General features: G+C 36.8%; 2 protein-coding genes across 3 annotated transcripts in view; one reads left to right on the top strand and one right to left on the bottom strand.

Annotated features, from left to right (window-relative positions):
- LOC124545106 overlaps positions 1-8,564 on the bottom strand; it is a 41,946-nt gene extending 33,382 nt beyond the window's left edge. The window contains exon 1 of the mRNA XM_047123924.1: positions 8,311-8,564. Within this exon, the coding sequence (XP_046979880.1) occupies positions 8,311-8,448 (138 nt within the window). The 5' untranslated portion in view covers positions 8,449-8,564. The remainder of the gene's footprint in view (positions 1-8,310) is intronic.
- A 292-nt stretch (positions 8,565-8,856) lies between these two features.
- LOC124610508 (SWI/SNF complex subunit SMARCC2) overlaps positions 8,857-26,378 on the top strand; it is a 95,665-nt gene continuing 78,143 nt past the window's right edge. For both annotated transcript variants that reach the window (XM_047140165.1, XM_047140164.1), the window contains exon 1: positions 8,857-9,031. In XM_047140165.1, the coding sequence (XP_046996121.1) occupies positions 8,915-9,031 (117 nt within the window). In that variant the 5' untranslated portion in view covers positions 8,857-8,914. The remainder of the gene's footprint in view (positions 9,032-26,378) is intronic.

The following is a 26,378-nucleotide window of genomic DNA, read 5'->3' as shown; positions in this document are numbered from 1 at the left end:
CCCATGAAGAAATGACCTGTGGACGAAACTGAGGCCATGTCACATAAAAGATCCAAATATTACAATCCACCTACTCCCCAATTCCCTGCAAAACCGAGAGCTTACATGGTTATGATCATGGGTCATTCCATGTCAAGTCACCCAGGCCTTGACACCAACCATGTCAGATTTTGATGAAACTTGGTACAATTACTTCTTTTATCATCCTGAAAGCACTTGTAAAATTTTTTTGCTCTATCTCATAGTTTTTTTAGATAAATTTTTAAAGTTTTTAGATTTGACGTTGTTTCAGCAGTCTGAAATCTTAACTTAAATGTGTCCTCACAACTAAAAAAATTTGCATATTAAAAAATACTCAAGATATCAGTATGAAATTTTGGAATACGTTTGTGTATTATATCTAAATGTTGAAAAAAGTTACCATAAAGATATATTAAAATCTTCCAAGTGAAAAAAAAATTTACAAGTTTTTTTTTCTTTTTTTTTAGCTAACGGATGTTTAGTTTTACAAAAACTGCAAATCTAGAGTCTCAGACCTGATAGAAAGCTCAAATTTGTTTTAAAAGGCTCTTAATTGTATAGGCTATTAGATAAAAGAAAAATTATGTTGGCTTTTTAACCTGTTACACTTGGATTTTGTTTTGTTACTCCTGTGTTTTGAAGTAAAAAATTATTACAGTGTTAAATAGTGCTTGGATAGTATTTTATTAAGTTTATTCGAACTTTCAGTAAGTACTGTTACTTAGTTTACAGAGATTCTTTTCCAATATCCTATAAAAGTAACCAGAACAGTAATCAGACCAAAAGTGAAATCAGTATGTCAGATATTCAAACCTGTAGCGTAGGGTTATTCAAAAAATCTGACTGTTTCCAAACAACCTACACATCGTCAAAAAAGTTACAACTGGTATCTGAATTGAGTGAGGAAGAAAAAGATTTGATCCACTTACAATCTGAAATTAATCCGTGTGAATTTAAGAATATATGTTCACACCACAGCTACTACTTTTTAAATGTTTTTGAAAAGTATCAAACAACATGTGTAGACCCACTAAAAAACCACAAAAAGCCCATCAAAAAATCATTGAGAAGTGTAGGCTTGGATCTTTCTAAACAATTACTGACAAAAAATATTAGCATAAAACCTGGACAAAAGCTTTGCTCAACATGCCATAACTTTTGTGAGGAAAAATTAAGAGTTGAAGTCAATGAAAGTGAAACAGATGATGAAGTCATGGTTGAATTAGAATCATTGGAATCTAGAAATGAATCCCTCGTACAAACAAACATTGCTCTTGATAATTTAGTTTTAACACCGATAAAGCTTCATGGCTTGTCAGAACAAAGTAAAGGGTCTTAAGGTCATTCCATGTTAAAGAGACTTTGTGACAAAAAAATTAAAATGACAATATTACACATATAACCTTAAAAATGCCAAGTTAAAAGTACATTTTTTCATTGCAAAATAATCATGAACATGAAAAAATTAAATTTCTACCTTCACTAAGCGTTTAAAGTGCACTACTCTATGGCACCACAGAGAGGTATGTTTTATGCTATTTCCAGATGAGTATTAGTTGTGTTATCTATGGCTGATTGTTCTATTGTTGCAAAGAATATTGAAGTCAACATTGTTATAGCTCATAATAATTCGTTATATTGAAGTAAGCTAACTGCATTTCTTTATTTTGTTAGTTTTATAATATATATGCAGCTTGTAACACCCGTAACAAAAAAGATACAAAAGTTTAATTTGTAATCTAGTAAATTTGAACTGTACAATACCTTTCTGTAAAAGTGAGGTTATGCACATGTTTTACAATATCATACCATTACATGGCATTTTGAAATCTTATTTAACACTCTTAGAGCTGTTACGGGTGTTACTAATTTTTGTTTCGGGTGTTACTTAACACATGTGTAACACCCGTAACTTGAATTGGAAGGTTTAATGCCACCTTCATCTTTAGTAGGTCTAGGCCCTACATTTAAATTATAACCAAAGGGTATTATTATGAATGAAAAAAGTTTTTTTTAACTATGTTTATTACATATGAAAACAGTTTTAAGCATGGAACTAAAATTTTTATTCCTCTGCATACATTTCTTTAAGCACTACACCTACATTATAAAAGTTAATTAGAGCATTAACCTGACTCAACTGATGTTCTCCTAAAATGTTAATTAAGCCCAAAATTCTTTAGATTACGTATAGTTTATGTTTTCCATTCTAACTTTTCCAAGAACAATAATATTTCTAACCTCAGTTTTAAATTTTATATAGGCCCAGTAAACTGCTTATTGAGGCAAATTCTAGTCATTCATAAGAGCCTATGTTTAACAATGTACTGTGCTGGGCAGTTCAAAAACAAATATACTCTGTCCAATCTATGTTATTTTGAGAGAGACTTTGGACTGACAGTTGAGTGGAATTTTTTTGCCAGTTCACATGGTAAAGGAGCCATGGATGGCATTGGAGGTGCACTGAAGAGGAGCATGTGTACAGCTGTTAGATCTAGGAAAATTATTATTAACAACACAATTGACTGTTATGACTACACTCTGAAGAATTTTTCTAAAATTAAGGTATTATGGGTTGATAACATAACAGTGGAGCATAACAGTCCTATTTTGGATGAAAGGTGGAAAATTTTACAAGGGATTCCTCAAATTCAGGGCTGCCAACACTTTTGGCCTTATAACACAACTGATTTGCTGGTTTTAACAGCAGAGTCATTAATGACAAGGGTGTCAGTATCTATTACTGAGGAGGCCGAAGTTAAAACATTACATGCAAAAAGATGCATAAACTCCCATGAAGTGTGCAGTTCTGATGATTCTGATCAGGAGACGTTTCACTATCTGAATCATAAGACAATATTGGAAGTGCTTGTGAGTTAAGCCTAACTAATAAAATTGAAAAGTCTGATTTAAAATTTGGGTTATTTGTCTTGGATGACATTCCAAACGACAAAAAGAAGCCAACCCTATCCAAAATTCAATACTGGTACTTGGGAATCTGCCAGAGTGAGGTTGATGAAGAGGAGGATGTGAAAATTATGTTTCTGAAGTCAGTAGGAAAAAGTAAGACACTTTTTAAACTAGATGAAACTGATGTTTGTTTTGTGAAATTCAGTCAAGCACTGTCTAAGGTAACACCAGAAATCAAACAAGGTAACCGTTTGTACTATGACTTCAATTTTGAATTGGATGTTGCTGTAAAAGATTATTAATAAAGTTTTTAAACCTATCAATAATAAGAAATCATTTTTGTCATAAATTTGTTAGGCCTACAAAATGAGGTAAATGTAAGTAATGATATCTTGGCCTAGTTGTGCTTTAAAACTGTAACAAAATTTTTTGTGTGATAAATAGCTTTATCCTTCAAATATGTTTTCTTAAGTACATACTTCTATTCCAAATAAACTATAATACTTCTTTTCTTTTTATGCAATTGTAGGAGGTAGATTTATTCCTTTAAGAATGAAATCTGATGCATCTATGTAACACCCGTAACATTTAATGTAACACCCGTAACAGCAAAAAATATATGAATACTGAGTTATGACGTCAAAAAAAAAAAAAAAAAAAAAAAAAAAAAAAAAAAAAAAAAAAAAAAAATTTATATTTCAAAATAAAATTTGGGGCAATACCTCGTAACAGTTGTTTTACAAGAATAAAAGCTTCATCAAGTTTGCAGAAATTAGAGAATTCCCTAACTCATAACAGGGGCCAGGTCTACTTTTGGTAACACCCGTAACACTACTTTTTTGATTAATAACCAGGAGAACAATAACACAATTCCAGTACCAACATTTATAACATGAAATATAATATAAGCCTTAAAAGTTTTCAATATTAAATCCAATAAATATTTTTCCTTACATTATTTTTCCCGATTTTAAGGTGTGTGCATGTAACACCCGTAACTATGGAATTGCCCCTTATTTTAAAAGGAAGGTTAGCAGTATTGAAAAGACTGCAAAAAAGGCGGTTTCAAAAGCATTAATATATGATGCACCAAGTTCTGACGATGACGAAGAAGATACAAGTGTGGTTGAGAAAGCAAAGGATTTTGATATAATGATTTCTCTTATGAAAGAGAAGATTTCATCTGTTGGAAGATCTAGAAAAATCCAGATTCTGACCTTGGCTCCAGATTCTTGGAGTCAATATAAAGTGATGAAAGAATTTAATGTAAGTACATGGTGTGACAAGCTAGAAAGCTAAAATCTGAAAAAGGGTATTTTGGAAACTCCTGGTCCAAAAAAATGGTAAAACTCTTTCTGAAAATACAGTAAGACTTTTAACAGATTTTTATGAAAAGGATGAAAGTTCCAGAGTGCTACCTGGAACAAAAGACAAAGTAAGTGTTCAAAAAAAATATGTACATGCAAAAAAGACCCATTTTGTGTAACTTGAAAGAATTCTATTATTCTTTCAAATGGGAGAATCCCGAGGTAGAAGTAGGATTTTCAAAATTTTGTTTCTTGAGACCTAAATGGTGATCCTTGCTGGTGCTGCAGGCACACACACTGTATGTGTATGCAGTATCCACCAAAATGTTAAACTATTACTGGATGCTGTGATAATTGAAGAATCTTATAAAGACCTAATTAAGATGCTTGTGTGCAACATGGAAAACTAAAACTGCATGCTACATCATTGCGACAGCTGTCCTGCAAATACTGCACTAACTGAGTACTTAATTGAAAAACTAAGTGAAGATTATGATTTAGAAGAAGAAATTGTAATCAGTCAGTCGGTTAACACAGACAGGGCAGAAATGATCAAACAGTCTATCAGTGTTGAAGACTACATTTCTTTACTGGTTAGGTCATTGGAAAAGCTCACCCCGCACTCGTTTATAGCAAAATCCCAATCAGCAGCCTTTAAAAGATTGAAAGAAGACCCACCACCCAAACACCAATTATTGTGATGGATTTCAGTGAAAATTATTCCTTTGTTATACAAAATGAGATCCAAAGTTACCACTGGAATAGAGGTGGTTGTACTCTACACCCAGTTGGAGTTTTTCTAGGAAATGAGGAAAACAATGTTTTTGTTTCCAACCACTTTTTTATTAGTGATGACCAAGAACATGACACTGGTTTTCTTAACTTTGTACAAAAAGAAATTACAAAGTGGCTGTCATTACATCATACTGACATTGACTCAGTTCACTACTTTACAGATAGTTGTGCTGGGCAGTACAAAAATAGAAACAGTTTTAAAAATTTGACTGAACACTTGAGAGACTTTAATTTGAAGGCCCAACACACTTTTTTTGCAATAAGTCATGGGAAGTCAATTTGTGATGGCCTAGGAGGAACTATTAAAAGAATTTTAAGGAAAGCCAGTCTACAGCTTTCAGACGAAGAATAATGACAGCAATCAATGTGTACAAGTTTTGTGAAAAAAATATTGAAAACAATTTTCACTTTATTGACAAAAAAGAAGCTGATTTGCTACGGTTAAAACTAGAAAAACGTTTTTCAGCAACCCGAACCATTCCTGGAACAAGAAGTTTTCATAACTTCAAACCACTTCCAACAAACAACCTTGAAATTAGAAGGACTACAGATAGTGTAAAACCCTCCTTAGTCTTTTCTTTCCATTCTTCTTCTGATTGGGTTCGTGTTTAACCATCCATAAATAGCTATGTGGCTGCAAATTATGATGGTAACTGGTACTTTGGACTGGTAAAAACAATATTCAATGATGAAGATGCAGAAATTCTATTTCCACATCCTCTAGGACCAGCTGCATCATTTTATTGGCCTGAAAGAGAAGATTCTTGCATAGTGCCTTTGGAGCACATAGTCTGTGTAGTAGACGCACCTCAAGTGGCACTGGAAGAACGTATTACTTCAAAAAAGACTGTATCAAAAGAACTGAAAGCTCTTGGCTGAAGTGGATAAACAGTTTGAATCAGCATTAATGTTTATTAATAAAGACGAAATTACTCAAAAAATTCAATATTTCAAGCAATCAGTTGGGTTATACATAAGTGTCGTAAGTACACTATTGTTGTTGTTGTTGTGGTCTTCAGTCCTGAGACTGGTTTGATGCAGCTCTCCATGCTACTTTATCCTGTGCAAGCTTCTTCATCTCCCAGTACCTACTGCAACCTACATCCTTCTGAATCTGCTTAGTGTATTCACCTCTTGGTCTCCCTCTACGATTTTTACCCTCCACGCTGCCCTCCAATACTAAATTGGTGATCCCTTGATGCCTCAGAACATGTCCTACCAACCGATCCCTTCTTCTGGTCAAGTTGTGCCACAAACTTCTCTTCTCCCCAATCCTATTCAATACTTCCTCATTAGTTATGTGATCTACCCATCTAATCTTCAGCATTCTTCTGTAGCACCACATTACGAAAGCTTCTATTCTCTTCTTGTCCAAACTATTTATCGTCCATGTTTCACTTGCATACATGGCTACACTCCATACGAATACTTTCAGAAATGACTTCCTGACACTTAAATCAATACTGGATGTTAACAAATTTCTCTTCTTCAGAAACGCTTTCCTTGCCATTGCCAGCCTACATTTTATATCCTCTCTACTTCAACCATCATCAGTTATTTTGCTCCCCAAATAGCAAAACTCCTTTACTACGTTAAGTGCCTCATTATGTACACTATCTGTACATAATTCTAATGTAATCTACTATAATTAAAAACATGTTAAAAAGCCATCATTATTTTTATTTTATCAAGTAGCCTATATGTTTACGAGTAAATTAAAACAAATTTGAGCATTCTATCAGGTCTTAGACTCTAGATATTGCAATTCTTATAAAACAAAACACCCGTAAAAAAAAAAAGAAAAAAAATAGATATATATATATATATTTTTAATTAAATATTAATATATTTTAATAGTATCATTTTTATCTTCAAATATGTATAATAAACAAACTTCCTGCAAAAATTCATGATATCTAAAAGAGTTTTTAAGATAAGCAATTTTAAAGTTTTTAATACAAATTAAATTTACCATTTCCGAAGGTTCGGAGAATTCAAAACATAAAAACTTTAAAAAACTATGAGATACAGCAAAAAAATTTGCAGGTCTTGTCAGGATGGTATTAGAACCATTTGAGCCAAATTTCATGAACATCTAAGGAGGTGGGTGTAAAATTTATTTTTTATTGGGTGATTTGAGTTGGAATGACCCTCATAAACCAGCAGTCTACTTTCTCCACAGATGTGTACATTAACGTCATGTAATAAAATTGCCAAAACCTGTTACGAAAAATACAATGTATACTTATGTTCTTTGAACCACAAAATTGCTTGAATTTTTTTAAGTAATATGTTCTTGGTCTGATACATTATTGTTAGTGATTTTTAAATCATTGTTTTCCTACAACTTTAATGAATTATTAGTATTTACATACTAGTTTGCACACAAATGAATAAAAATGGATCAGACACACAGTATTATCATAGTCTGTCACATTATTACTAATAATTTGTCAATGACTGTTGACATATGACTAACTATTTAAATTTATATTCTAGTACACAGTTAAATGAATACTAGAGTATGTAATAATGCTTTGACGAGATAAATACGTAGTTCACCTGTTAATAACAGTAATATGAACTTCAGAATACAGCATATATTTTATAAGCAAATATTAACCCGTACGACCGTGTGGGTCGTTTTTCCGCCTACTAAATGAAAGGCATTTTTTAAAAGTACTTTTCCGGCCTAATTGTTGGCTATAAATAAAATTACGGCCAGAAGTTCATTACATTGAAACAAAAAATTTCAGGACAGAAAGAGATACTGTACGAAGGAAGTGCAAATGGGCTTAGCTTCACTTTCCGTAAGGCTGGCGGTAATGGTCCTTGCTTTCAAAGTATTGTTATACACATTGTTTCCTGTACGTTTATCAAAACAAACTTATTGAAAACCGTGTCTCTTTGATGTTGAAACATTCACTCGGGTGGGCGGAAAGTCTCTAAAGATGTAGGCCTTTAGAGGAAAAATATTTTTTGTAGCCTGCTGGTAAAAGTTACCGATATATGTGAGGAGAATTCTGTTATCGTCTGTAATGTTGTTATTAATTTCGTATTATATTTTAACAACTAACCATCTTGTGATACAGTCACATTTGAAAACGAAAACCTACAAGAATGCACAACACACCGATTTATACATCATGGACGTTTGAGGCTTGAAGAAGTCTCAAGAACTATATAGTTTTAATTTGATAAAAAAATTTAAACTATTCAATTACATTATTTTCATAGCGCTAGTTAATCTTAATTATAATGTTACACCGTTTCTTACCTCAACTCTGTGTTTTGCATCTCTAATAGATCTTATGCACGATTCGAGAAATGACTGGTGTTGATAAAGGATCCTTTGCTTAGCGACAAGTGCTGCAATATGTGGGGAAACGACTTTATTTTTCCTTCTGTCTGTCATGGTCACTACTCTCACTCAACTGCATCCAAGGTTCCATTCCTACACCACAGGTCTTACATATGTCCCCACAGACACCCGTACTGACTAGTGACTAGTGAGTGAGTACTGTAGTACTGTTGCTTCGCTTCCAAGTTCCAACAATTTCAAAGTAAAGTATCACAGATACAGATATCGATGTTGGCTGAGTTCTATCCAAAGAAAGACACTATTCAATCTCTTTGGTTCTATCAAATATAAACAAGGGCTTCTTTATAATTATACGACAGTGATTTGAATAAAAATGTACTTTATACACGTATGTAGTTCGAAATTGGATTGTTATATTGCTAATGAAAACGTATTTTTCTAAATTGTCCGTAAACGATTTCAATAAATTTTCAAAACTGATTTGCGTTGGCCGCACTGACTAACAGAGTAGCTAACTAGAAGTGGCGTCTGTGTTGTGTGTACATTAAAAATCGGCAAAATGATGACCTTAGCGCCAAAAAAGGATGGGGGCCCAAATACAAAATTTTACGAATCACCTGAGACAATATCACTTTTTGATGGAATTAGGTCTTGGCTCCAGAAAAACTGTAAAAAGGTAAGACCACAAAATATCTCCGATCTTTCGTGTGCCGCTACATTGTATTTGCTGCTCTCGCGCAAAATAAATAAAGCCAATAGTTATGGTATCAAAACTGTGCGTATAAGTAAAATGTAACAGTAACGAGTATTAGATTTGAAGCTTCATGTTCAAGACTCCTGGAACATCAGCAACCTTGATATAGAGAAGAAATAAGAGTCTCTGCAGTTTCTCAATTAGGAGGGAGCTAAATTCGTTAATATAATGTAGAATTTTTAAAGACTGATGACCATAGATGTTAAGTCCCATAGTGCTCAGAGCTATTTGAACCATTTTTAGAATTTTTAAATGTATTATAAGTTTTTCTTGTTAGTAATACGTATACTTCAATCTTATTTACATGCTGGAATTTCCTGTACCTAATCCTCCAATCATTGCTTAACAAAGCTGCAGAATTTTTCGAGTTATAACTGCATTTGAAAGAAATGTCTTGTTGCTAAAACCTAATGAGTAATAGCAAGTATTTGGTTCGCAGGAACTGCTTTTGAAGATTGTGTTTTTATCTGAAGCAAATTCCTCTCCCATAACCCAAAGTATTGACGTCTTAGTCAAATTAAGCAAAGCAGCTCTATCTTCCATGTAGCATATAATTCCTGCCACATCTGTCATATATTTTTGTCCACCGATTATTACCACCCTTTGCTGGACATAGTGTGGAACTCAGTGGTATACACAATGTGAAATATTTGGCACCAGCTTCAGTGTAGCAGATGATGCAAATACATGTACCGATACAGAGATGTTTGTCACTGATATTGATGCGGATGGAGTTAATGAACATAGTTACAAACACAGTGCAGACTTTTTCAGAAACAGTATTGTGAACGGAAACATGTTTTTAAATTTGTTTTAAATGTGGCTTTAGATGGTGATCAGTTTTGTGTTAGGGAAGGAAACCCATAACAGAGGCACTTCTGACCTAAGGCTTTATAATAGAAACAATATTTTATAAGAATTAAGACATCATAATAGACGTTATTGTCAAATGGTGTAAGATATTTGACTTATTATAGATATTAGACTTATTATAGTAAAAACAGATGCGTTTAAGCAGTCATTCTTCCTGCAGTTAATACGTGGGTGGAACAGTCAGAATCATGTAACGTGTGGTATCACACTAAGTACTCTCTACCATGCACTTCACAGTGATTTGTGGCTTACGTATGTAGAAGTATACTCTGTAGAGAGAGATGGGAATGTACAACAATAGGAATTAGAGAAGTACTGGGATTAAATAAGGCTGTAACACAGAAAAACTTTCATCTACTCTTCAACGTGTGTATTGAATTCAGATATGGGATTAAAAATGTGGGCAGAAGGAAGGCAATGGTAAGGTTTACTGATAGCAAATGCCATTCTGTGTGAAAATCAAGAGGAATTGCTGGGCCTGATGGATGGAGTGAACTGACTGCTGGATGCAGAATATGGATTTAAAGTAAACCAAACAGAGAATAAAGTATTAAGGAGCACGAAAAATGAAGACTGGGGGAAGTGAAGGAATGATGGATGATGAAGTGTCAATTTTGAAGAAAACTGCTTTCTAGTCAAATGAAGAGTTGTCTCGGAATGTTGTAAGGCAGTGGTGAAGTGAAGTAGTAGCAATAGATGTAAGTTAATGCAGTTCTTCTCTGTTAAATTGGCATGGATATTTTACTATATAACTGGAAGATGATAGCGAATGTTTCCTCTTTTACAACTTCATTACTAATGTAAACAGCTGGCTATCATATTTTAATGATTTTGGGTGGTAACCCTCACCAACCCCATCACCCCCCCCCCCCCCCCCCCCCTCTCTCTCTCTCTCTCTCTCTCTCTCTCTCTCTCTCTCTGCTCCGGAACTGTGTTTTGGTTGTTGTTTAAGCTTTGCACACAGCATGCGTGACCCCATCCGTAGGTACTACCGTGGACCAGTTTCAGTCTTCAAGAACTGTCACCTTTCTAAGGTGGGTGTGTGTGGGGGGGGGGGGGGGGGGTCACTAGTATTCAGGCAGTCTGCAGGTGAGTGGTTTCACAAGTGCGAGGTCTCTGTATCAAATCTTGCGCTTAGTGCTTTTTCTTTTCACTCCTCTGTAGTTCTGCCAACGCGATTTTAAAGAAATTCCTCCAAAACGTTCTGTGCTGGTGGAGCCTTGCAACTCTTATTTTTACAGGCAGGTGAAGAACCACATAAAACGACTACAGAACTGTGCGCACACCGTTGAACAGAATAGAGATATATCTTCTAGAGAAGATTGCAGAAAAATTCAATCTGCAGTACACCATCAGTTGTACGGACCAATATTCAGTGATATGTTTCGATATGCGTGGCAGGCCATGAAAAGGTGTGAAACCGAGAACTTTTATGGCTGTAAACCAAGTAGCCTATGTTTTACAACAGACAGATTGAAAAGGCTGAACACGTGCACAAATTTGTGTTCATTATATGGACTGTGTGTTGCAATAATTATCTGTTATCCACGTTTCATGAAGTACTTAATATGTTGCATATAACGCTATATAACGCTTGTCACAGATGTAAAAATATTTATGTAAATAAAATGACTATACTGATTTGATTGAAAGTTGTGTGTATCCTTTTATTTCCAATCCCCTTACTATTTTTTTTTTTTTTTTTTTTCTCCTTTTTTCAAGATCTTCTTCTTCATGTGCCGTCTCCTCTAAGAAGGTTGGCTGTCATCATGGCAATTTCTGATCTTGATTTGGCTGATCTAAGGAGTTCTGACGTTGAACAGTTGTACCAATTTTTTAAATTGTCAATCCAGGATGTCCGTCTTCTACCCCTCGTTCTCTTCCCACAAATTTTCCCTTCTAGTATTATTTGCAATATTTTGTAATTTACTCCCCTAATAACATGGCCTAAATATTGTAGCTTCCTTACTTTAATAGTTTTAATTAATTCTTTTTCCTTTCCCATTCTTCTTAGGACATCTTGATTAGTAATCCTCGACACCCAACTAATTCTAAGTATTCTTCTATATGCCCACATTTCAAAAGCTTCTAAACTGTTCATGTCCTTCTTTTTCAATGTCCACGCTTCCATTCCGTATAATAATTTTGAGAATACATAGCATCTTAGCAACCTCATTTTTGTGTTTAAACAAATGTCTCTCGAACAAAATGCATTTTTCATCTTATTAAAGATACTTCTGGCCTGTCCTATTCTCGATTTAATTTCTTCTGAGCTTTCAATCTCCTCATTTACAATTGTTCCGAGATATTTAAATTTACGTACTTGATCGACTCTTTCCCTATTGATTGTAAGATTTTCTTGTTGGTGTGTTTTAGATATCACCATGAACTTAGTCTTGCTTACGTTAAGAGTCAAGCCAAATTCTTCACTTTTTTCTGCGACTTTGTCAAGAAGTAATTGTAGATCTTTGAGGTTTCCAGCTAGTAGTGCAGTGTCATCAGCAAACCTAACATTGTTAATGTTTAGCCCATTCACTTTAATGCCAGCTATTTCATCTGATAGAGCTGCCTGGATTATGTCTTCTGAATACATATTAAACAATAAGGGTGAGAGAACGCAACCTTGTCTCACACCCCTCTTTATTTCTATATCATTCGATAACTCATTTTCTACCTTCACGGTTGCGGTTTGATTGTAGTAGAGGTTATATATAATGCGGATGTCTTTCTTATCAAGTGTTTTCTTTTCTAACAATTCTATGAGATGATCATGACGAACTTTGTCAAATGCTTTATTATAATCCAGGAAGCACACATATTGTGGCTGGTTAACCTCCATACATCGTTGCGCTAATATGTTAAAAGCAAACAATGCTTCTCTTGTACCGAGGGAACTTCTAAAACCGAATTGTGTTTCACTTATACCTTCTTCTACTTTTTTGTATATTCGTTGGTGTATAACTTTTAGAAATATCTTTAAGGTGTGACTCATTAAGCTTATTGTACGGTGATCATTACAAGTTTTGGCATTAGCCTTTTTGGGTAATGTAACAAAGGTAGATGTCAACCAATCCCTAGGAATAATTCCCGAATTATAAATATCATTAAACAATTGTACAAATATATCTATATGGTCTATTCCTATGAGTTTCAGGATGTCATTTGGTATCTTATCCGGTCCAGGGGCTTTTCCTGTCTTTGATTTGTTGATAACATGTAATATTTCTTCTTTCGATATGCTTGGTCCTCGTTCTCCGATCATGTTATCATAAAATTTTTGATCTTTTCTTATATCTTCAAATAGTTCTTTGACATATTCTGTCCACCTGTCCAGTTTACCTTTAACATCAGGAATTATTTTGCCATTTTTATCTAACAATAAACTTGTACTTTTCTTTTTATTAAGTCCAGCTAAGTCTTTAACTTTTTTGTGTAAGTTGAAACTATCATATCTTGTTTCATAACTCTCAATTTCAGAGCATTGTTCCTTGTACCATTCTTCTTTTGCTCGCCGTGTTTCTTTTCGTATTTCTGCATGTAATCTTTTATACTCACTTTCATCTCTATTTTTAAGTATTCTTCTTTGTTCCATCAATTGTAATATCTTCTCTGTCATCCACTTCTTTTTCATGTTGTCGTGTTTGGTCGCCATTGTGTTTTTACATGCATTATTTAATGTGTCTTTTATAAGTTCCCATTTGCCATCAATGTCTTCTGTTTGATTATTCTTTATCCTAACTAATTCCTTATTAATCTCTTCAGAAGTCTTTTGTTTAGTCAAGGGGTCTCTTAGAATAGTTGTATTTATATAGTCCTTCTTTTGTTTCTTTTGTATGGCTTTCAGTTTCACATGGAACTTTGCTACTAAAAGGTTATGATCAGAAAATATATCAGCTCCTGGATATGTTTTCACACCATGAATAGAATTTTTGTACCTCTTGTTTATAAGTATGAAATCAATTTGATTTCTGCAAACTTCTTCATTGCAGTCTCTTGGTGATTTCCAAGTATAAAGTCTTCGTTTAGGGAGTTTAAAAAATGTGTTTGTAATAGACAGATTGTTTTCCTGGCAAAATTGTGACAGCAAATCTCCTCTTTCATTTCTTGTTCCTAAACCAAAAGGTCCAATAAGATCACCTTCACTTCCTTCACCTATTTTGGCATTAAAATCTCCCATGATGATAATAATGTCTCTGCTTTTTGAGGTTCCTATTGCTTGTGTTAATTCTTCATAAAATTTTCCTATTTCTTCTTGGTCTTTGTCGGCTGTTGGAGCATAGATTTGGATTAAATTAATATTTGTTTGTTTCGTTTGTAAATGTAGCTGATTACTCTATCTGAGATTGGTAAAATGCTTTTGACAGATTTACTAGCATACTCATCTAAAATTATTCCTACCCCATTCCTGTGCTGGCTATCAGAATTTCCCGAGTAATATACTTTCATGTTGTCAATGGTCATTTCTCCTGAGTCAGGCCATCTTGTTTCACTTACACCCAAAATGTTAATTTTTAGGCGTTTCATTTCTTGTATAACATTATTTACTTTGCCTGGTTGGTATAATGATCTTACATTCCAAGTTGCTATTGTTGCATTATTTTTGTATTTACTTGTGGCATTGTTCAAGGCTCTCCCCCCCGGAGATCCGAGTGGGGGAGTTGAAACTCCGGATAATTTGACATTGAACCCTGCCATGATGAGTTTTCCTGGGGATATCCATTGGATCTTTAATGCTGTGGTTTCCCGTTGCCTTCAGCATCCTATGCCATTGACCACCCTTGGTGATTCTTCCGTCTTTAGGAGTGATTTCTCACTCCAAGGACAAGAGGGTGCCCTTGCTCTACCAGCTCATCCGCCCTTTAGAAGGTCGTTGACTTAGTAGAGGGTTCTCCTTATCCCGGGAGAAACTCGGTCGCCAGAGCCTCGTTAGCGTAGCAGGGGATACCACGTGCCGGAGAGGTTGACATTTGTGTGGGAGAGGCTATTGGTGACGCATCCCACACCTTACCCCCCTTTTTCAAGATAAAGAATATGAAAGTAATGGATGAGTCATTAAATGTTAGCAATGTGGAGAGTTATAATAAATCTGTTTTAGAATTACGTGGGAATGGAAAAAATGTACCAGCAACGAGATCGAGAGATCTCGCACTTATGAAACAAAGTGCTTACTTGCACAGCTGCAGACTCCTTAAAAACTTGCGACAACATGGAGCATATAAGCACACCTACAATTTTCAAGCTTGATTTTCTTGAAAATGGTTGAGAGTTCATTTTCCTGTTTACGTATGCTGATATGTGACCAACATATCCTGTCAATATGAATCAAATCAGTGTGAGGAACTTGTTAGCAAAGTGTCTGATGTTAGGGTTTTTCCTGTTACAGTTGTGTATGGAGTGTAGGAAGAATGACTGCTTAAATGCCTCTGTGTGTGCTGTATTTAGTTTAATCTTTTCTTCACCATCCCTGCATCAGTGATACATAGGGGACTGATTCTGGACTCTGCACATGCTAATGAGTCTTTAAACTTTCTAAGTAAGTGTTATGGGATAATTGGAATCTATCTTCAGGTGTGTGACAATTCAGGTCTTTCAACATTTTTATGCTGTTCTCTTGTGAGTCAGTTAAACCTGTTACCATTTGTACCATCTTTCTTTGTATAGCTTCAGTAACTCCTGCCAACCCTGTTTGGTATAGGTCCCCCACACTTGACTAATATACCTCAGATGGGATGCACAAGTGATTTGTAATCAGTCCCCTTTGTAAACTGACTGCAGTTTCCCAGGAATCTGGGAATGAACCAAAATCTGCCTCCTGCCTTACCCACGATTGAGCCTGTCATGATCATTCCATTTCACATCCCTGCCAATTGTTATATCCATGCATTTCTATGAGTTGACTGGTTCTGAGTGTGCTTTATTGATGTTGCAGTTGTCGTACAATTTTTCCATGTTTGGTGAAGTGCTCAGAGACAGTATTGCTGCCCACTACTTACTTTCAGGGTCAGTGGTATGCTCTGCCACTATATGTTCTACTTTGCTCTTAGTCACAGTTTGGAGGATGCCATTCATTCATGTGGATGGCTGGTTGGTGGTCATAGCCACGCAAACAAGTGTAATAGCCACGCAAACAAGTGTAGAAGTTGCAGTAGATTTGACACATGGTTGACATGATTTTAGAGTCGGGCCTGCCTCTGATACCTGCCATCGTAATCAAGGTAGCTACCGTATGTTTGTGCAGTGGCACTCAGATCGGAGATATGTCGGTTTGAATCCTGGTGGTGGAAAATATTCACTGCCAATATTTGGCTAGCTAGGGGAGGAGGGGTGGTGGAATAAAGTTCCTGATCACCAGCCAATGCCCTGGACTGAATTCTAAACCTCTCTGCAGTCTCTCATGGAGGATATGTGATACTGTTGATGGTGATCCGTCCATTGGATGGGGACCTTAAGTTGAGTGAGACCCTCGGTGCTACCAGAGAGACATAGGCTAAGTACTGGCACCAGTTTTCACCCTATGCATTCACTTCATCTGTAACAGCATAAACAATGCTGCACTATACAGGCATTCAACACAGTCGTCCATAAAACACACAAACACACACACACACACACACACACACACACACACACACACTCTCTCTCTCTCTCTCGACATTTCGTAATTGGTCAGAGGGAGACAGTGGCAAATCACTTCCTCTGGCACCTTGCCCAGAATGGCAGTGCAGGACTCCTGCACCTAATCTAATTCCAGTAGTATGGGACTACTTTGACTGCCTCTGATTTCGTGAGATGTGCCAGTGACAGAACTCATTTGTTCTAGTCTGGTGTGGTACTGGGTAATAATTCTGGAGCTGGTTAGTAGGGGTGATTTGAGAATTAGGTGCATGTTGACATGGCACAGGTGGTGAGTTAGTGTACTAGGTGATAACTAGGAATTCAGGTGGGAAGATTTTATATCAGGTCATCCTAATGGAAGGACCGGGGTCCTCACATAACTGCTTCAGTGTTCATCATCTTCGTTACATAACTTGTCTGTATTAAAGTGAAATGAGCTTTAAAAACAATCAGCAATCAGCAGTAAAACTGACTGAGCAGTCTCGTGTGTGTGTGGGGGGGGGGGGGGGGGGGGCGTGAGAGCATAGGTAAAGACGTGGAAGTTAACTTAGTAACTTAGACAGGATGACAGCCATCCTTCCATTCCTTAAGCCAGCAAGTGGCTGGTCTGCCTGCACTAACGTCGAACTGCCAAAAAGGACCTCCAAGTCACTGGTCTCTCATGGAAACCGCTTCGCAGGGCAGGCGATAACCAACAGTCAAAACCATGCTGATTAATTTCTCATGTACCATTCAGAACTCCAAACCTCTCGCAGCCCCCTGTCCCCCCTATCCTCCCCAGCTGACTCGCTCCACAGACCACACACTTGCTCACCGAAACCTACCTGCTTCACAGCTTTTGTCCCCATTGCTGGCACTGCCAATGTACCTCCAAAGCTATCCAGATAAAGATTGTCAACAAGGGGAGAAACAAATGGAAGGCCGAGCCTTCATGACATATCTACACACCTGACACCAATGCATGAGCTCTATATTCCCTCTCACTCTCTCCCAGTGGTGTTGGATGGTTTGGAGGGGGGGGGGGGGTGGGTGACTCACTCGGGGAGCAGCTCGTCAATGGTCCAAAGATTGCTCAAGGGAGATTTAATCGGATAGGCTGGTGTTAATGCGGCCAGAATGACCTTGTTTGCCTCATGATGTCGAGCAGTATTAAAACCAAGACTTTTACTAGAGTGCTCAGTGGTCTAAAAATGGCAAAGATTTTGGTAAGATGATGTATAGATTGGCCACTAGTGACCGTGGTTGGGAATTAACAGCTACAATGGGAAAACCTGTTCGCCACCACCAAGCCCTCTTTGGGTGTGTGGAAGGGGTCGTATGTATGTAGTCCACAGAGAGATGGTCCATGTGTCTGCTCTCACAGGTAAACTCCGGAAACCCTGCATGTGTTGGAATTGGATTTCCCTTGAGCCCCCCCTCTGCTCCACTAACCATATGAAATTGTGGATGACTGCTATGAAAATACTTAACAGCAGTGGGAGTAATGTGGGTCAATCCATATCAAATCCCTGAGGCAATGTTGCTTATCATTTTTTATTTTCCTGATTTTTATTGTGTGTTCCCTGGAAGTAGACAGTCACAAAGCACTTGTTGAAATAATTTTATAAGCCACAGCTTTGTTCTGGCACCCATTTTTAAGATATTAGTTGGACAAATTTTAATGGAAAACTTGGTTTGCAGATAGTTTAATTAACAAGTTATTTTAAAAGACATCAGAATAATTCAAAAACCAGTTTTTTCAGAATGAAATGAACTTCAGGCACTTTTTTAAAAAAACTCTGTCGTGCAAGAGATCAGTCAAACTCATTCTGTAAGGACTCAGAAAAAAAATTATTAATCGGTCCCTTTTAAGACAATAAGTTTTTATGAAGGAAGAGAGTATCGCTAAGAATATGTTATTTCTGTGTTGAGTACTTATATAACTCCGTGCAGAAGTAGTTTTAATCCTGAGAATGTACTCATGTTTTTTCTAGAGCTTTTCAAAAATGGCCAAAAACCTTTTGACATCGATTTTCGCAGGTCTGAATCTAAATAGGGACTGAATGAAAGCAAGTGAAAATTTAACAGAGTGCTCTTTATTCTGAGAGGAATATCTAACTAAAAGACTATGATTGAGACTCAACTACATTGAGATCAATGGAGCAGTGAGTTTCAATAAAAACGCAACTCTTCTACATGCTCGTTCAGTGCCAAGTTAGCAAACAAGGGCCAGGAAGTATTAAAATTGACAATGGTTGAATGATGTTTAAATCATTGCATACAATAAATGATCAAATATTTCTAATTTTAAATAACAATAGGCAGTGATAACAGTAGGTAAGACTTCTAAATCTTAAACTTAACTTACCAATAATTTGGTTGTAATACTCTTGCGTACAGTATACACACAGTAATGTTTCTTTATGTATTTAAACTTAAGTTGTAGCTACTTGCCAACTACAATTTTCATTAGAGAGCTAAACAAACACTATAATTCACTGTATAGTTTGTCATCTACATTGTGTGTTCTACCAGACACTGTTGCGAGTCCCAATGGAGTCACTTTTTGTACTACTTTGTATGCAGGTATCCAAGCAGTATCATTTTTGGAAAGTTGAAAGGCAGTTTTTGGTCCAGAAGGGTGAAAAAAATCTCCAAAACATCATTGTTATCTTCCCTTTGTCTAAGCCACCACTTCTCATCATAGATACAAACAACATAGTCATTATTTGTGAAAGATGATATGTTTCTAAAGGTACTTAAGTTTAATCATCATTGAAGTTTGAGCCTTTCAAAGTAACAAAACATCTTATTTGGTTGTCACTTAAAGGGACATATCTGTTCTGTTGTTCTTTAACTGATAAAACTGACTGAGAGATTTGAATGTAGTTTGTTTTCATTTTCTCAATTTCAGGTGAAGAAACAAAAATATATATATTTGACTCCAGTAATATTTTGTGGACAATATTTGAACATATCTCGTGGAGTTAGGATCTGTTGTGTCTAAGGTTTTTGAAGTGAAGCTTGCGTAACTTCTTGTTTCGTTGTTCCACCTATCCCATTGCAAGACTTCTGTCCAGGTGATGAGGCAACGAAATTTCTCTCCATTAGTAAACCAAAACAAAATCATTTTTGTGTTGGTAGACATTAATGAAGCTTTTTTTTTTTTTTTTTTTTTTTTTTTTTTACTGGCTGCTTGCACCGTCAATAAAGAAAATGACCATTTCAACACTACAATTCAATTGGATAGATAAAAAATCTACTCACCAAGTGGTGGCAGAACACACACACAAAAGAGGGTTGTAATTAGGCAAGCTTTCGGAGTCAGTGGTTCCTTCTTCAGGCAGAGGGGTTGAAGGGAGGGGAAGAGGGGTGAAGGTATCTGGGGGAAGAATCCAGAATCATGACCTTGGTGGCTGTTTAACCATTTGCGGTTCTGGGTGAGTTTTCTGAAATATACCTCTTTTTCCTAGACCTCTCTGTCCTTTTCCTTCACCCCTCATCCTCTCTTTCTTCCCCCTGAACCCTTCTGCCTAAAGAAGGAGCCACTGGCTAATTACAACCCTCTTTTATGTGTGTATGCTGTTGCTGCTGCTGCTGCTTGGTGAGTAGATTTTTTTATCTATCCAATTAAATTATTTTGTCAAAAATTGGTTGTTTTGTTGTTACATTTCAACATTACATATGTTATTTTTAATTTCCCCAGTGAGAGGATGTTGAAATGTGTACACAGTCATGGTATTGTGATCGAGGTGGTCACTAACTATATACATAGTTTTGGAACGTAGTGTGTCTTTTTTTTTTTTTTAAAGTAAATACAAACAGATGCTGTATCACTTATGTATTAGTCCAGTGAAAACTTTGAATTTCGTCCTGTACTGCAAGTGGAAGTTTCCTGCAAAATCACCAAATAGTGGGTTTCTTTCAGGTTTTCTTTCATTTCCTTGAAATGCTAGGCTTGAACGTTTGAGATACAGTGATGAGATCTTGAAAGCACCAGCTCATCAACAAGGGAATGTAAATACTCCTCACTGGGCATTACCTGTGTAATGAGCTCCGCTCTGTTGGTTTGTACCCACTGTTTGAAAATTTCTTCGTCAAGCAAGATGTCAAGTTCTTTTTTTTAATACATGAGGTTGGGTTTCTGGACCAGGACAGTCTGCACAGGTGACAGGCATACATTGTTCATTATTATTGTCACATACCATGAAAGCTATCAGGTCTTTATAATTTCCATTTAGCTTTGCTCCTTCATCTTAAGCTTCGTGTTTTGATGATGCTTGCAAGAGCATGCACTATGAGTACCTGATGCGCTTTGGTCGTACAAAGCAAAATATGGAGTGGCCAATTTTGTGCTCTCGGTATTTCTGCGTATAGGGGCAGTAGAGCTCATTCAGCGAGAGAAGAATTAACCTTTTCTGCTTCTGCACATTAACATCATTAATCACAGTTGAAACACACTACTTTTTACCAGGTCACAAGTGACTATATTTTTGTCATCCTTGTGAAAGTGGGGCGGGGAGAGCGAGAGGTAAGGACATACATGGAAGTTACTGAACTTTGATAGGATGGCTGCGATCCTTCCGCTCCTTAAGCCTGCAAGAGACCGGGTGCCTGCAGTAACGTTGAACTGCCCAAATGACCTCTAAGTTACTGGTGTGTTTTCCAGAATATCATGCCTACTCATGGAAAACACTTTTTAGGAAGGTGATAACCGACAGTCAAAACCAGGCTCCATGCCTTCACAGGAGCCAATTCATTCTTTTGTGTACCATACAGAACTCCAAACTTTGCAACCCTGGCCAGCTCGCTCCGCACACCACACACTCACTGTTCGAAACCTTCCTGCTTCATGGCTTTTGTCCCTGCCAATGTCACCGCTAGCATACCTCCAAAGTTATCCAGGCAGATGTCATCATTGAGGGGCGAAATTGATAAACGGCTGAGCCTGCATGGCCCACTAAGGTTGTAGTCTAATGTGTGTCTTTGAGAGTCTCAGTAAGAAAAGATCATCTTGGGGTTCCAACAGCAGTAAGTGGTTATAAATCAATGAGTTTTTGGTTGAGGACTCCTCAGAAATTGTCCAGTACCTCAACCTTATACAGCCATGTTACCAGTTGCAATGTCACTGGTGTTGAGTCCATCACTATATAAGGCAATGTTTTTGTCTCGCATCTGCAATTCCCACTTATCCTCATCTTGGTTTGGGTCTTGCTGTACTCAGCTGCACACTGTTGTCTTTATTGAGGGTTCTGTTAAGTATTGTCACACTTATATCTTCATTTATTACACCACCCCAGAAACCATTAGCCCTTGTGATGATAAAGCTCTCATCAAATTCAGTTTTATGGCTGTTTACTGAAGCATGTTCAATTGCCACAAATTTAACAAGATAGCTAGTTGCAGATACCTCTGATGTTCATCTGGCATTGTTCTGTCGTGCACCAGGTCTGCTCAGCTTAATACTCGTACTTGTCTGCATTCACAGGGTATTTTGTTACCACAAGGGACTTTGAGACTACATTATCTTTCACAGTCTTCATCTTCATCTGAAATTGCATGCAATATTTATTTGTTATAACCATTGTACGGAAGACTGTTTGAGTATTATTCCCCCCTTGTGGCAAGTTTTTGGCAGCAGAGGCAACTTCTGCTAGGTGAACATGCACTTAAAACTGTGCAGGTATCAGTCTGCAAGAGTTGTTTTCCAGTGCACTCTGTGGCAGAAACATACATTGTGTGTTTGAATGATGAAGATGTTAAGGAAGGGCAAGACAAAGATTCTGTCATCAGCATAGCAGTAAAAACATGGATTTTCAGTAGACAAGGCACTATCCTCTGTGTTCTCCATGAAAAAGCTAATGGCTTGCCCATCGCAACACTATTCATGTGCTCAAAATATCTTTTGCTAGGTGCAAATTAAAATGAGGTCAGAGTGTCCTTGAACAGTTCAATTACCAAAGAATGGGGGGCAGCAGATCTATTGACCTTTTGATGGGAACACCATATCAGTGCTTCTCCGAGACACAGGTAGTTTATTTGGCTGATAATGTCAATGGTATTTTTTATGTATTGCGTACAGTGGCATACATCTCAAGTAAGTAGACTGGCAAGATGTTGTGGCAGTCTGTATGTTTGAAATCCAGTTTTATTAGTGATGATTGATGTTGTCTTTGTAATGTGTACTTTGTCTTTGGCATGCCATAAAACTTGTATTATGTAGGTGGCTGAGAGAGGAGATTCATGATGACACAGTCTTCCAGCAATGACTACTTATGTAGCTTCAGCGTCTTCCTCATTATTGTTGAGGTTGGGCCCTTGAGGCAATCTATAGTAGGTGTCCAACATCATTAGGATGTTCACATCATACTTAGCTTGTTTTAAATTGATGGCTGGATTACCTATGTCAGCTGAAAGGACAGTGAGGAGACGATTATTGTGGAGTGCACTTAGGCTGTTGTTCCAAGTTCTTGTCCTGTTAGGGATTGGTAGTTTGGATTTTTAATGGATCTGGCTCATTTCATGGTTAATTTCATTGGCAGTTTCAGAGCATCTTGCAGAAAGGAATACTCATGAGTAAAAATAACTAATCTTTCTGCATTCTCCATAGAGAACGGAAATATACAATAGGTATTAGAAGAACCTCACTGTCCTACATAAGTGTAAATAAAAGGAGATTACTCTATGTTACAAAGAAAATAGAAATATTTACAAAGAGCCTTAAACACAACTTCTCTCAGTGAACACATGGAATACATGGAGACCTGGAGTAATTGGTTAATGGAGAATTCCTGACTAGATACTAAAAATGCAGAGGGAGTTTGTGATTACTATGTGGCATTAGGATATTATTTTATGCATTCATACATAGCATTAGATTATTATTTTGTAGCACTATTTTATCCTTTAATGTAAGAAATTAACTGGTGGCTTTGTATAAAAATGGCTAGTCATTTAGTTGCATTTTTAAAATTCTGTGACAATTGCATTTTTATGTACACGACAGTAATTCTGGTGACAACTATTGTTGTGTTGTGGTCTTCAGTCAGAAGACTGGTTTGATGCAGCTGTCCATGCTACAGTATTCTGTGCAAGCCTCTTCATCTCTGAATAATTACTGCAGCCTACATCCTTCTGAATCTGCTTACTCTATTTACCTCTTGGTCTTCCTCTATGATTTTTATTTCCCACATTTCCATCTATTACTAAATTGGTGATCCCTTAATGTCTCAGAATGTGTCCCGTCAATGATCCCTTCCTTTGGTCAAGTTGTGCCATGGATTTCTTACCTGCCCAATTCTATTCAGTACCTTCTCATTAGTTATGTGACCTACCCACCTAATCTTCAGCATTCTTCTGTGGCTCCCCAGTTCAAAAGCTTCTATTCTCTTCTTGTCCAAACTGTTTATTGTCCTCACTTCACATCTGTACATGGATGGCTATGCTCCAGACATATACAAGGTGTGTTTTTTTAAGTAAGTACCATTTCGAAATTAAAGAAAGACGTGCTAAGATATCTCAATAATTTTATTTTTACATGAAAGCCTGTACCTTAATCTACTTTTCTACATAATTTCCGTCAATATTGAGGCACTTGTCATAACGTTGTACCAGTTTTTTAATACCCTCCTCATAGAAGTCTGCCACGTGAGTTGTTAACCACTGCGTCACCACTGTTTTGACTTCATCGTCTTGAAGACGATGACCGCCCAGGTGCTTCTTCAAGATGAAACATGGGTGGCCTAAGTCACACCACAATCAAAGCAAGAGTCTATGGAATGCCGGCATTCAGATTCACCCAGAAAAGTGAAGTTTAAGCAAACAATTTCTGCCCAGAAAATCATGTGTACAGTTTTTTGGAACAGAAAAGGATTAATGCTTGTAGAATTTCTGCCTTGTAATGAGACAATCAATGCAGCAGCTTACTGTAAGACATTTCGCAATCTGCGCCGTTCAATTCAGAACAAAAAACGTGGCAAGTTGAGCAAGGGCATCGTTTTGCTGCAAGACAATGCCCGTCCGCATGTGGCGAATCAGACCAAAGATCTCATCACATCTTTTCGGTAGGAAACTCTAGATCATCCTCCATGCAGCCCAGATCTTGTGCCCAGTGACTACCATCTTTTCCTGCACTTGAAGAAACACCTGGGAGGTCAGTGTCTTCATGGCGAAGTCAAAACAGTGGTGATGCAGTGCTTAACAAGTCAGGCAGCAGACTTCTATGAGGAGGATATTCAAAAACTGGTACAACATTATGACAGGTGCCTCAGTATTGACGAAAATTATGTAGGAAAGTAGATTAAGGTACAGGCTTTCATGTAAAAATAAAATTATTGAGATATCTTGGCACGTTTTTTTAAATTTCAAAACGGTACTTATTTAAAAAACACACCTCATACCTTCGGAAATGACTTCCTAACATTTAAGTCTATATTCATTGTTAACAAATTTCTCTTCTTCAGAAACACTTTTCTTGCCATTGCCAGTCTACATTTTATATCCTCTCTACTTTGACTTTGTTTCGCTTTTGTTGGTGTTCATCTTATATCTTCCTTTCAAGACACTGTCCATTACATTCAGCTGCTTTTCCAAATCCTTTGCTCTGTCTGACAGAATTACAATGATATCAGCAATCCCTGAACTTTAATTCCTACTCCAAATTTTTCTTTGGTTTCCTTTACTGAGTGCTCAGTGTACAGATTGAATAACATCGGGGATAGGCTACAACCCTGTCGCCTCCCTTCTCAACTACTACTTCCTTTTTATGCCCCTTCACTCTTATAACTGCCATCTGGTTTCTGTATAAGTTGAAAATAGCCTTTCACTCCCTGTATTCTACACCTCCTACCTTCAGCATTTCAAAGAGTGTGTTTCAGACAATGTTGTCAAAAGCTTTCTCTAAGTCTGCAAATGCTCTCATAGGTTTGCCTTTCCTGTACCTATCATAGGATCAGTATTGCCTCGCGTGTTCCTATATTTCTCCGGAATCCCCACTGATCTTCCCTAAGGTCAGCTTCTAACAATTTTTCCTTTCTTCTGTAAAGAACTCTTGTTAATATTTTGCATCCATGACCTAATTAAACTGATAGTTCAGTAATGTTTACACCTGTCAGCAACTGCTATCTTTGGAATTGGAAATATTATATTCCTCTTCTAGTCTGAGGGCATTTCATGTGTCTCATACATGTTGCACACGAGGTGGAAGACTTTTGTCAAACTATTGTTAACGATTGGGATTAATTGATTCATAGCAGTGTACAGTATTTGGGTTTTAATATGGCCCATTTTATATTTTATTGCATTATATTCCTAACTTAGCTTGCATTATGGCAGTTCAAAATTTATTAGGACACACAGACTTGTACACAAGATGCTAAGATGAATATATGTCTGTGCATTACTTGTTATATACCTTGATTGTTAATAATCTGTGCATTGTTATGCAGCTATGATTTTGACGTAGGCCTGGTATAGTAGTTAGGCATATACTGCAGCCAAACTCTGTTCCATTTGGTAATGTTATACTCTCCAACTTTGCAGGTTTTTTTTTAAAGCATACCTTTAATAATGCTATACAGCAATGACTAATGGGATTTATGTGTATGAACATTTTGTAAACACACTACAATCAAATATAATCATGCACGGTAATGTGAAACACTTAGCCGTCACTGTGTGGTAGACCTTAGTACCTTTAATCAGAGCACATGTTTACCAATTGATCACAAGAACTGTAGCCACATACTCCTCAGAGCACCAGAATTGCAAAGATGTGTGCAGTTGGTTTCCTGGTGAAGCTAGA

The sequence above is a fragment of the Schistocerca americana genome, chromosome 1 (genome assembly GCF_021461395.2).
Source record: "Schistocerca americana isolate TAMUIC-IGC-003095 chromosome 1, iqSchAmer2.1, whole genome shotgun sequence".
NCBI lineage: Eukaryota > Metazoa > Arthropoda > Insecta > Orthoptera > Acrididae > Schistocerca > Schistocerca americana.
This window is presented reverse-complemented; position numbering and strand designations above follow the sequence as displayed.